Here is a 12,638-nt window from a genome sequence, read left to right as displayed (position 1 = left end):
AGCAGGTGCTAATGGCGGTAGGGGAGCTTATTAAATGTGAAAACATTGTGGCGGCATCGAGAATGAACAAGGCCGTAGTGGTGTTCGTGAAGGAGAGGGAACTCGTGCACCAGCTGACTGAAAACGGAATAAAGGTAAGTGGAGAGCTTTATTCCGTCACTCCGCTGGGGGCTACAACAGTTAAAGTCACGGTTTCGAATATTCCGCCATTCATCCCTAATGAGGAAATCGCGCGGGAGCTGTCTCGCTTCGGTAAAATAGTGAGTGGGGTGAGAACGGTTCCGTTAAACTGCAAATACCCCGCGTTGAAGCACGTGACCTCTTTCAGGCGCACAGTGCTCATGTTTCTGAATGAACCCACGCTGGATATTTCATTCAGGGTATGGTATGAGGGAAAGTCATACATGCTGTACGCCAACACTGGGAGCATGAGGTGCTTCGAATGCGGGGACATTGGGCACAAAAAGTTGGTGTGCCCACATAAAAAACAAGTCGGAGAGGAAGCGGGGCCGAGCGGAGTCAGGGTGGAGAAGCAGGTTAATGTGAGCAGTGTAGAGCAGCTAGAGACTGCCGGAGGACAGGACACTGACCAAATCATTGTGGGGGGAAGTGGACCTGATAGACCTGAGCAAAAAGGGGAAGACCTAAGAGAGGGGTCAGACGAGCTGACTCCTGGAGGGAGAGGCGCAGAGGTAGGAAGAACTCAGGAATTTATAGCGCAGGAAAAAAAACGGAGCGGAATAGGGGGGTCAAACAGCACCAGGGGTGCGGCAGTAGAAGGGGGGTCAGAAAGCACTGGGGGTGCAGCTGTGGAGGGGGGGTCAGATAGCACCGGGGGCGCAGCAGTAGAGGGGGGGTCGGGCAACACTGGGGGTGCAGCAGTGCGGGGGGGGGTCACCCAGTACGGGGGGTGTAGTAGTGGAAGGGGGGCTAGATGGAAAATGGGGTACAGCGGTAAGGGGGGGGTCAGATAGTATGGGGGGTCTAGAAGGGGGGGGGGTCAGAAAGCATAGATATAGCAGACAGTAGTGAGAAGTCAGTAAGTCTGCAAACAGAGCAGGAGAAGGAAGTGGAAGAGGAGGAATTCCAGGACAACTTCTCCGATATCTCAGACATTAGTGGGTCGCAGTTGGGGGAGGATCAAGAGCTCTATTCGCTAACTGAATTGTGGGATTTCTGGATGATACATTTGGTAAACAGGTTGAGATCAAGGAGTTTTTTTCGGACACTGAAAAATTTATTGCTTCAGTAGTAAAGTTACAACGCACAACAAGTCTCAAGGAGCTAGACCAAAGGAAGAGATACCGTTTAAAAAATCATCTAGCTAGATTACGGAACCCTTCGGCCAAAAGAAAGAAAAAATGAAGGCGTTACACTGGGTGTTTTTCTTTTTCTGCACTGCTGTTTTTTCTGTCTTCTTCTCTTTCTCTTTTATCCCTCCAATGGAGATATTAAAAATAGGCTCCTTAAACATCAATGGTGGTAGGGATAGGAACAAGAGAGCAGCAGTTGGAGAACTGATAAAACAGAAGAATATGGACATAATTTTTTTACAAGAGACTCACAGTAATCCGGAAAATGAGATAGAGTGGGCAATGTGGTGGGAAGGGAAAATCTTCCAGAGCAATGGAACAAATGTTAGTGCTGGGGTAGCAATACTTTTTAACAGAGCATTGGGGGACACCAACACACGCATGATAGAACTGGAGCAGGGCAGGGTTTTAATGGTGCAGGCGGAAATAAAGGGAATAGAGTGCGTTTTTATAAATGTTTATGCCCCCAACAACGGCAGTGAGAAAGTACAACTTTTTAACAAATTAAAAAATGCAATACAACAAAGTGGAAGAAATCCCTTAGTAATACTGGGAGGGGATTGGAATTGCACCATAGATTTTACCCTAGACAGGATCGGGGAGGAACCTCACCCACAGTCTGCTAAGGCACTTGAGGGGCTTATCAGACAGTGTGGCTTGGTTGACGTGTGGAGGGAGAGAAACCAGGGAATCAGAAAATATACTTGGGTTAAAATTACTAATATGAGGATCACTGCAGCACGTTTGGACAGGTTCTACATCACCAGAGCAAATGGAAATAATATCTATAAAGCAGTCATGAGCCCTTCTGGTTTTTCAGATCACCATTTAATTACTCTAGATCTACTGATGCCTGACACAAAAAAATATAAATCATATTGGCATTTCAATATAAAACTGCTTCAGGACGAGGGTTTCTGCGGAAATTTTAAGGCTTTTTGGGGTGAGTGGAAAAAAACAAAAGAAGATTTTAACAGCTTGGTCTCCTGGTGGGAGGTGGGAAAAACACAAATTAAAGTATTTTGTCAGAAATACACAGCACACTCAATAGAGACAAAAAAAAGGCCAAATACAAGAACTCGAGGCGGAGATAATTTCAACAGAAAGTGAAATAATTGGTAGAAATGACCCAAACATGAGCAGCTTGCTGGAGGGAAAGAGAAAGTCTTTAAGCTCCTTCCTCCATGAAAAGGCCAAAACAGCACTAATAAGATCCCGTTTCTCAAATATCAAGGACATGGACGCTCCCAGTGCCTTCTTTTTCAATCTCTCCAGGAAGGTGAAACCACAAAATCAGATGCTGTACCTTAGAAAAGCGGATGGAACTATAACAAAAGAGGCGGTTGAAATGAGGAGAGAAGCTACAGTCTTTTACACCGACCTCTACCGTGCTGAGACTTGTGATCCATCCTGCAGGGAGGAGCTGTTCAGGGAGCTGCCTAAACTGACACTCGAGCAAAGCAGTATGCTGGACGCAAACCTTGAAATGCAGGAAATGACCACTGCTGTTCAGCAGCTCGCACAGGGAAGAGCACCCGGAATAGATGGAATACCAAACGAGTTGTACAAGTTTTTTTGGGGACTCCTAGGCGCAGACCTGCTGGACGTCTTCAGGTGTTCGTTCACCACAGGAAGGTTACCAGTGAGCTGCACAAGAGCGGCTTTGACTTTGCTGCCAAAAAAAGGAGACCTGGGACTCCTGAGGAATTGGAGACCCGTGGCACTTCTTTGTAGTGACTATAAAATCTTATCAAAATGCCTGGCTAACAGACTAAAACAGTGCATGCACACAATTGTACACAGAAATCAATCATACTGCATACCGGCCCGCACAATAATGGACAACATTTTTGTTGTTAGAGACGTTATAGAGCTATGTAAACGGAATTCTTGGGATTTAGGTCTTCTTTCGTTAGATCAAGAAAAAGCTTTTGATAAGGTTGATCATGAATACCTTTTTCAGGCACTTGAAGCCTTTGGTGTGGGGAGAAATTTTTTACTGTGGTTGAAAATGTTTTATTCTGAGGCTTTTTTTACACTCAAGGTTGGAGGGGGTCTTAGCTGCCCAGTTAAAATGGGAAGAGGAATTAGACAGGGGTGCCCGTTATCGGGCCAGCTTTACAGCCTGGCTATAGAACCGCTGCTATGCCGCCTTAGAGCAGAACTACGGGGACTGTCCGTGAGCGGAGCGCAGGAAAAGCTGGTCCTGTCTGCATACGCAGATGACGTGACAGTTTTTATAAAAGATCAGGATGATATACAAACACTGACTCGCAGCCTAGAAATGTACACAAGAGCTTCTTCAGCACGCATTAACTGGAATAAATGTGAGAGTCTTTTAATAGGGCAGTGGCAGGAACATGGCCCTCCTACATTACCCGGAAATCTCCAGTGGGGAAAAGCTGGGTTGAAATACCTGGGAGTGTTTTTAGGAACACCAGAATTTCAAAACAGGAACTGGGAGGGGGTAGTGGAGAAGGTGGGTGCCAAGTTGTCTCAATGGACCTGGGTTCAGCCCCAGTTGTCCTATAGGGGGAGAGTACTGGTTGTCAACAACCTGATTGCCTCCATGCTGTGGCATCGGTTCGCTGCCCTCGACCCCCCAGGGTTTTTGATCAAAGAAATTCAGAAGAAGATTGTGGATTTTTTCTGGGCTGGACAGCACTGGACTCGTGCCCCTGTTCTCTACCTGCCATTGCAGGAGGGGGGGCAGGGTTTGATTGACCTGTTAAGTCGAGTCAAGACTTTCCGACTGCAGACGGCACAGAGGCTACTCTATGGGGAAGGGATAGCGTGGGCCAGCACAGCCTGTGCCCTACTTCAGTGTATTGAAGACCTGGCGTACGACAAACACCTATTCGTGCTGAATCTGAAGGAAATGGACCTATCAGCTACAACAACTTTCTACCAGTCTGTCCTGAGAGCCTGGTCTTCAGTACTGAACATCAGCAGGACTGGTGCAGATTTTTTTCCCAACATAGAAGAGGAGCCGTTGTTCTACAACTCGGTGATACGATCTAAAATGTTAGAATCAACATATCTTCGACAGCGCTTACGGAGAGCAGGACTCACAAAAATCAAGAATCTGAGGGCTGGCAACAGATGGAAGACGGCTAGAGAACTGTGCACTGAGACGGGGGTACTGTCGTGCCGCCTCATGCAGAGACTGTTGGGAGAGGTGGTCTCTGCACTGCCCTCCCTTTTCAGGGAAGCATTGGGACAGGACCGAGAGGAAAATCAGCAGGCCTTTTCACCTCTACGAATCTCCGCGGTAGTAGAGGGGAATCAGCGAGAGGAAGGAGCTCTTTTATCCTTTAAAACACTGTCACTGACAACTTTTGAGGACGCCTCGAAGAAAGTACTGTATGAAACATGTATCAAAGTTGGGCACAGAGGTGCTCTGACAGGACTGAAAGAGTCACACTGGTCAGGGCTGTTGGAACCGGACTCTTCCCCACGAGGATGCTGGAGGTCCCTGTACAAACCGCCCATAGAGAAGCGCACAGCTGATCTTCAGTGGCGGATAGTGCATGGGGCCGTGGCCACAAACAGACACGTGGCACACATCGACCCCACTAGGGGTAGGGAGTGTCTCTTCTGTGGCGAGGAAGAAACAGTAGAACACTTGTTCCTGCACTGTCAAAGATTACAAAGGTTGTTCTTTCTACTTAGAGCCTGGTGCAGAGGGCTGGGCGTTACATGGGCAGAAAGCCTTTACATATATGGGCCAAAGTACGTTCCAAAAAATAAAGCTGTGGTTCTACTAAACTTTATAATAGGCCAAGCCAAGCTTGCTATCTGGCTTTCAAGAAAAAACAAAATGCAGGGAGGAGGCACTCAGGAGGCGGAAAAACTGCTAACTGCACTAGTCAAAGCGAGACTCAAAGTTGAATATGGTTTTTTCAAAATGACTCTGAGGCTGCGGGAATTCTTGGAAGTTTGGGCGGTTGGGGAGGTCTTATGCTCTGTAGGTGCAGGATTTTTAAGTTTTCATTTTTAAAAAAAAAGAGTGGGTTGTGAAATAGGTATTTTGTGTTTTCTTGTCTCTGTCTCTCCCTCTCTCTCTCACGGCCTGTTTTATCCCGAGATTCAAAGTTGTGGGCAGTTGGGGAGGTTTCATGCTCTGTAGGTTCAGGGTTTTTAAGTCTTAATCTTTCTTAAAAAAAAAGAGCAGGATGTGAAATAGTCACTTTTTTTTCTACTTTGGGTTTTCGTGTCGACTTATATATGTATGTGTATGTGTATATATATATATATATGTATGTGTATGTGTATGTATATATATGTGTATGTATGTGTATGTATGTGTATGTATATGTATGTATGTGTGTGTGTATGTATGTATGTATGTATGTATGTATATATATATATATATATATATATATATATATATATATATATATATATATATATATATATTCTTTACTATTTTTATTACTATTAATATATATATATATATATATTTTGCTTTCTCTCTTTACATTTTTAAAATTTATTATTAATTTATTTATTTTATTTTTTTGTATCAATGAATTTTTTTCTTGTCATTATCTTACCATGTCTCGATTTTTGGAGGATTTCCAAATGACTGAATAAAAAGGACAATTTAAAAGTCAAAAAAAAGTCTCTCTCTCTCTCTCTCTCTCTCTCTCAAGTGTGATTGGTCTTTAGAAACCCAGGAAGTGTTGAGGCTTTAACACAGACACCTCTCATTCAGTCAGTCATCAGTGTGACAGGATGGAGCTCCGTCCACTCTGTGTGTTTCTCTGTGAGTAAACGTTTTCTGTTTATCTTCATTAAAGTGATTGGTAGTGAATAAAGTTTCTAATTAACAGGCTGAGAGTCCTGTCATCAGGTTCTGTGTGATTATTTATCTGTAGTTCAGGATGCTGAATGTAGTGTGAAAACTGAATTTTGAATTTTGTGGTATGTTTACATTCCACCCATTTTATTTTATGAGTAAAATATTAAATAGTCATGGTATTAAATCACCAACTGCATGCTTATCCATTAATACTCAGTATTAATTTAGAATTTTACAGTTTATAGTTTATTTAACATTTGTTTGGTGATATTCTCGGCGCTCTAACATTTGTAAAGTGAAGAAAGTTGCTCTTGCAGATATACTATAAAACGCTGCAGGTCTTAGCGTCTGGCGGGAGACTGTGCCAAGCAGACAGGAAATCCAGCGACATTTATATTGATCGAGACATGACACTGTGTTCATCAGATCAGAGCAGATGCTGCTTTGAATAAATCTATTTGAGATTAATATAGCATATAGAGTGTGATACCAGCTAACAGTTCATATTATACCACCATGCTGTTGAGTGCTGGTTGCAAGACAAAGCACATGTTTATATTAATGTTGTCACACTTTATCATGTCTTTATAAAGTGACTTAATAACCATGTCGTTTAACAGACAATTTCATAATGGTTGATATGGTGATGTTTTCTGTAAGGAGACGATTATTTAACATTGATGGATTGATGATCAGTACATTTTCCATCATGGTAAAGCCTTTATTCCATGAGAAAGAAATGTAGAGTAATATAGATTGTCCTTTGAAGTTTCAATGTAACATGACAACAGTGATTGCCTGTATATTTTTATTACAACAATTGTGAAAAAAACAGATGCTGATGAAGGGGAACAACTGCTATTAGTTGCTATAACTTTAGTGACAACAAGAAATAACTTGTGATTTGTGCCTTGTGGCTGTCACACAATATTAAACATGACTATAAATGGTAAAAAGCATGGCATGTTCATTACTAAGATAAACATTGTAACTGTTGCCATGTTGCTGTGGTATAAGAGGAATAAAACACGCTGTCATTGGAAATTAATCAACTTTGGAATGGTAAAAGTAAATCCACTTCACATTGAGCCACATCACACCACCCTGTTGTTGGCTTATTTTCTTACAACAGCAAGCCACCCAAGCTTTATTGTATACTTCAGCTGTCATTTCTTCTGTTTCTCTCCCTACTTTTAGTGCTGATGGGACTCATCCACTGCACAACAGCAGGTAATTCTTATAATTTATTTATTTATTTTCCCTTCAGTATACAGTGGCTTTAAAAAGTCTACACACCCCTGTTAAAATGGCAAGTTTATGTGATGTAAAAACATGAAACCATGAAAATCATGATGTCAGAATCTTTTTCCTCCTTCATTTTGAAATTACAACGTTTAAGAATTAAGTAAAAACCATTCAGAAACATATTAGGGGGAAAAGTAACCATAAAAAACTTACAATAAGCTAGTTGCATAAGTGTGCACACCCCTAAACTAAAACATTGTTGAAGCACCTTTTGATTTTATTACACCACTCAGTCTTTTGGCTAAGAGTCTATCAGCGTGACACGTCTCCACTTACTTGACGTATATTTCCTCAGTCCTTCTTGCAAAAACATTCTATATCCATCAAATTGTAAAGGCATCTCTGGTGCACAGCCTGCTTCAGGTCACCCCACAGATTTTTTGTTGGATTCAGATCTGGGTTCTGACTACGTCATTCAAAAACTTTGATCTTCTCATTAAGTCATTACTTTGTTGATCTGGATGTATGCTTTGGGTCATTGTCCTGCTGAAAGAGGAAATTTCATTTCATCTTCAGTTTATTAGCAGACACCTGAAGGTTTTGCACTTAAATCGACTGGTATTTGCAGCTATTCATTATTTCCTCTGCCTTGATAAAAGCCCCAGTTCTGACTGAAGAAAAGCAGTCCTAAAGCATGATGCTGCCATCATCACGCTTCACTCTGTGTATGGTGATCTTTTGGTGATGTGCTTTGTTTTTTTTCACCAGACATACCTCTTGGAATTGTCAGGTCTGGTCTGAATGTTCTCATCAAACACACATTTTGCCACATAGTTGGACGTGATTTAGTCCAGCTTTGATGTTTTTTTTTTTGTTGTTGTTTTTTGTGAAAAAGGGCATCCGTCTAGCCTTCCTACCCCATAGCTCAGACATGTGAAGAATATGAGAGATTGTTGTCACATGCAGAGAGAAATCAGAACTGTTAAGAGGGATCTCCTGTTCATGGTAATGACAGCTGTATGATAATTACATTTGAACATGAGATGATTGAATGTGATTGGTTCATTCTGAACATAGCCACATCCCCAATTATAAAAGGGTATGTACGCTTATGCCGGGTTATTGTAACTTTTTTATTTTTCATAGTTTTCCCTTAAATGTTTCTGATTGCTTTTTATTTATTTATTTTTTATATGTTGTACATTGAGGGTGGAAAAAGTACTGACATGATTTATCTTGATTTAATTTTTATTTACATCACAAAAACCTATTTTAACAGGGGTGTGTAGACTTTTTATATCCACTGTATATGTAAATCTTGGTCTGTTCCATTAATGGATGATGAAGACAAGTGGCTCAAATTAGTAAAATCATATGAATAAATACATGTCTTGTAAATTAGATAACTTTATTAATCTTTCTGCCTTAAGAACATTAAACTTTACTCAGTGTTTAGATCATCTTTACACATATAGCTTCAGTGAGAACTTAGACTATAAGAGCTTTTAATATAAATGCATACACACACAGGCAGGATCTGTAACACATGGATTGTCCGTTGTGCTTCTTTGTCTCTAGCATTTTTACACATGTACATGGTTTCTTTGAACCAGGAATTAAGACATATAGCATATTTTAGCTATAAATCTATGTATATACTTGTTAAAAAGTCATGAATATGAAAATCACAAACACACCAAGAAACTTGACTGTATTATTTTTAAAGACTAATTAGACTTTGCCTATTTAGAAGACGTTATGTTGGTTAAATCCATTCCATTCTTGCTACCCACCAATTTATAGCAATACGCCTCTAGAGTTATAGATTTTCTTAGCTTAACATAAGAATATACATGCTCTGTATGTCTACGTAATTAAGAAGGAAGACGCACGGAATAAAACATGCCCAAGCAAAAAAGTCACAACCAGAATAGCTATAAGAACAGAGATAAAGGCAATGCATACACTGAACGTTACATCGCAGTCAGTGAGTATTAAAAGTCCTGTGACCATGTGACCACACAAACATACATACATACAAACACACCCACACACACTAAAGCTCTCACTGCTTGGCTTATGTGCAACTCAGCACACTGGTGGTCTTTCTCTGATACGCGGTGAATAAAGCTACTAGCATGTGCTATTAGCATGTATAAGCCTGGGAAACCCAGTCCCCACTCTGACCACTCCTTCACCAACACCATATTGTCGAACTGCGTGGGCTGTCTGTATCTGGGTAAAAGGGCATTAGCCACACTGTACAGCTATCTTCATGCTTAAAAGCAAAAAAGTGCACATGCATAACCAGAGATTCTATGAGTAGAGACAAGCCACTGCTTGAAATATGAATGGAACCGCACATAACATTAAACATGGTGGCTGTATTATGCAAGCACCACTGGCAATTGCTTTCAGACTACACAGAAAGCCCAGCTTCCCCTAAAATTTTATTAAAATTCAGCACAGAAATGTTTACCAAAATGTTTACATTATTCAATAATCTTCTTAGAATTCAATATTTTAGTGAATCAAATGATCAAATATCTCACTGCAGTATTGTGTTGTTTGTTCATTTAACTGTTTGTTTTTTTCTGGTGGACAGTGCAGCATGTGTAAAAATCTCCTTTGAAGCCTGTGACACAGGGATAACAGACACTCAGTGAAACTCGTGCGTCTCTTGATGTTTATTACAGATTTGTATATGAAAAATTTACATTTAACATATTTCTCTTCACTGTATATTAACAGGAAATAGAGATCTTTTGTAAAATGAATGGTTATAGAATGGGCTACACCTGGCTTTGACAGATCTGTAATTTAAATATAATGTGTATTGCTGATCAGGGTTATCACATCGTCACAATCTATGAACTCCATTTCCCAGAACTCAGCACAGCCTACAAACATGACCGCTGTGAACTACAACATCCAGAACTTCTCACACTCTCCTGATTACTGATTACACACCTGGACTCAATCACCTGCACCACCACACTTACATTATATAAGGACTATCAGCACTCACATTCATTGTGAAGTATATAAACAGTTGTGTCCTAATACACCTGATGGGCCCAAGTGGTTTTCTAGTGTTTGCTAGTTTGGTTTTTGACCCAATTTGTGTGGTATTGTTTTCTTGTCTCTGCCTTGCTTGTTACAGTCTGTTTGCACATTGCATGATCTTTGATTCTGCTACTGCCTATTGATTTGGATTTGTTTGCCTGTGTGATAAACTGCTTTATCTGCATTCGTGCTCGCCTCCATTACATGACAAGGGTAATTTAGGCTATACAGTGGCAAGAAAAAGTATGTGAATCCTTTGGAATTTCATGGTTTTCTGCATAAATTTGTCATAAAATGTCATCTGAACTTCATCTAAGTCAGGGGTATTGACAAATATAATGTGTCTAAAAGAATAACATAAAAAAGATTCTGATATTTCATTTCTTTATTGAACACACTCATTCAACATTCAAAATGGCAGTGGAAAAAGTACGTCAACTCTTAGAATTAATAACTGGTTGACTCCCCTTGGCAGCAATAACCTCAACCAGGAACTTCCTGTAGCTGTGGATCAGACCTGCACATAGTTCAGGAGTGTCACGAGTTCCCCTTTAAGCAGCGCGCTGTGGAGCATGTGAGCGCACGTGCACGAGCAGGTGTGGGAGCACCTGCTTTTCCCTTGTGGACAATCGTGACATTCCGACACGTGCATTTGTTTATGTTTATGTCATGTCTCCTCCCCATTCTGTTATTGGTTGTAGTCTCATGTGTGTCTGAATCGTCCTCAGCCATCAGCCATTACGAGGCTGATTATCTCCACATATATACCAGCACACAACGCGGAATGTTGAATTAGATAGATAGTCGATTAGGTTAGAGTCCTTACGATAGATAACCACAGTCACAGTCCATAGTTTCATGCTTCGTTTCATAGTCTTAGTCTTAGTCCCCTGCAAAACTCCCCTGCAAAAATCCAGATTTATAAAGAAATACAGGAAAGTGTATATTTATGGAAGCTTTGACCCATTTGCAACAATTTAGAGACTGTGAGAACGGATGAGATCCTGTGGATATGTAGGGATATTACACAGCTAAATGTGCAAATCACAGCTCTCAGGCGTAACACTACATATCAAGTTATGCAGCTCATTCATAACTGCGTACAGGCTACTTGGTCATAAGAAGCATTCAATCCTGACAATATTTGTTTGTTTGTTTATTTAGACTAGATAATTAGCTTGTGTAGTCTGATGAATTAGCCTGTTTCTATGTATTGACATTTATTGTTCCAAATAACTATTTGCTGTTTACCGTTTGTATAATCCCCTCCCTAAATAAAATAGTAACTCATTATTTACATTTATTTACATTTATTAATTTAGCAGAAGCTTTTATCCAAAGCAACTTACAAATGATTAAATACAAGCAAAGCGATATATCAAGAGCAGAACAATACAAGTAGTGCTACCATACAAGATTTATTAATTAAGTTCTAGAAAAGCAAAGTGCGCAGAGTCGAGGTGTAAGAGCCAGAGTAAGTTTTTTTAAATAAAGAATGGATCATGTGGGGTTGGAGTTTCAGGGGTTAGTTACGTGTTCACGGAAGAGGTGGGTCTTTAGCAGTTTTATGAAGATGGTGACAGATTCTGTGGTCTGGATTGAGATTGGAAGTTCATTCCACCACTGAGGAACAGTTAGTGTGAATGTTCTTGAAAGGGACCTTGAGCCACACTGAGTAGGTACTACTAAGCGTCCTTCGCTAATCAATCAGAGACTGCATGAGGGAACGTAAACCTTCAGGAGAGTTTTGAGGTAGGAGGGTGCTGTTCCAGACGAGGTCTTGAATTTGATATGGGCGGCTACAGGAAGCCAGTGGTGGGAGATGAAGAGGGGTGTGACATGGGTTCTTTTGGGCTGGTTGAAGACGAGACGTGCTGCTACATTCTGAATCATCTGAAGGGGTTTGATGGAGTTTGCTGGGAGGCCCGAGAGTAGTGCATTGCAGTAGTCCAGTTTTGAGATGACAAGAGCCGGGACTATTATTAATCATGAGTAATTACAGGCTGCAAACAGCTGTGAATTAATTTCACACATTCACAGCTTCATAAATAGGCTACACTTAATGATGTGTTTGTTATTCCAAAATGGTTTAGTTGCCATTAATAAATACTTAAAATACTTATTTCAAATACATATTTCCCTCATTAAAATGCAAATCAATTTATAACATTTTTGAAATGCGTTTTTCTGGATTTTTTTGTTGTTATTCT

At 40.7% G+C, this 12,638-nt stretch overlaps 1 protein-coding gene across 1 annotated transcript in view; it reads left to right on the top strand.

Moving 5' to 3' along the window:
* LOC108267213 (carcinoembryonic antigen-related cell adhesion molecule 5) overlaps positions 1 to 12,638 on the top strand; it is a 36,300-nt gene continuing 23,662 nt past the window's right edge. Inside the window, exons 1-3 of the mRNA XM_053681386.1 lie at positions 1 to 134; positions 5,969 to 6,081; positions 7,315 to 7,347. Of these exons, the coding sequence (XP_053537361.1) occupies positions 6,051 to 6,081; positions 7,315 to 7,347 (64 nt within the window). The 5' untranslated portion in view covers positions 1 to 134; positions 5,969 to 6,050. The remainder of the gene's footprint in view (positions 135 to 5,968; positions 6,082 to 7,314; positions 7,348 to 12,638) is intronic.

Source organism: Ictalurus punctatus, chromosome 7, assembly GCF_001660625.3.
Source record: "Ictalurus punctatus breed USDA103 chromosome 7, Coco_2.0, whole genome shotgun sequence".
In the NCBI taxonomy this organism is placed as follows: domain Eukaryota; kingdom Metazoa; phylum Chordata; class Actinopteri; order Siluriformes; family Ictaluridae; genus Ictalurus; species Ictalurus punctatus.
The sequence above is the reverse complement of the archived record's forward strand: the minus strand, read 5'-3'. Positions and strand labels throughout refer to the sequence as shown.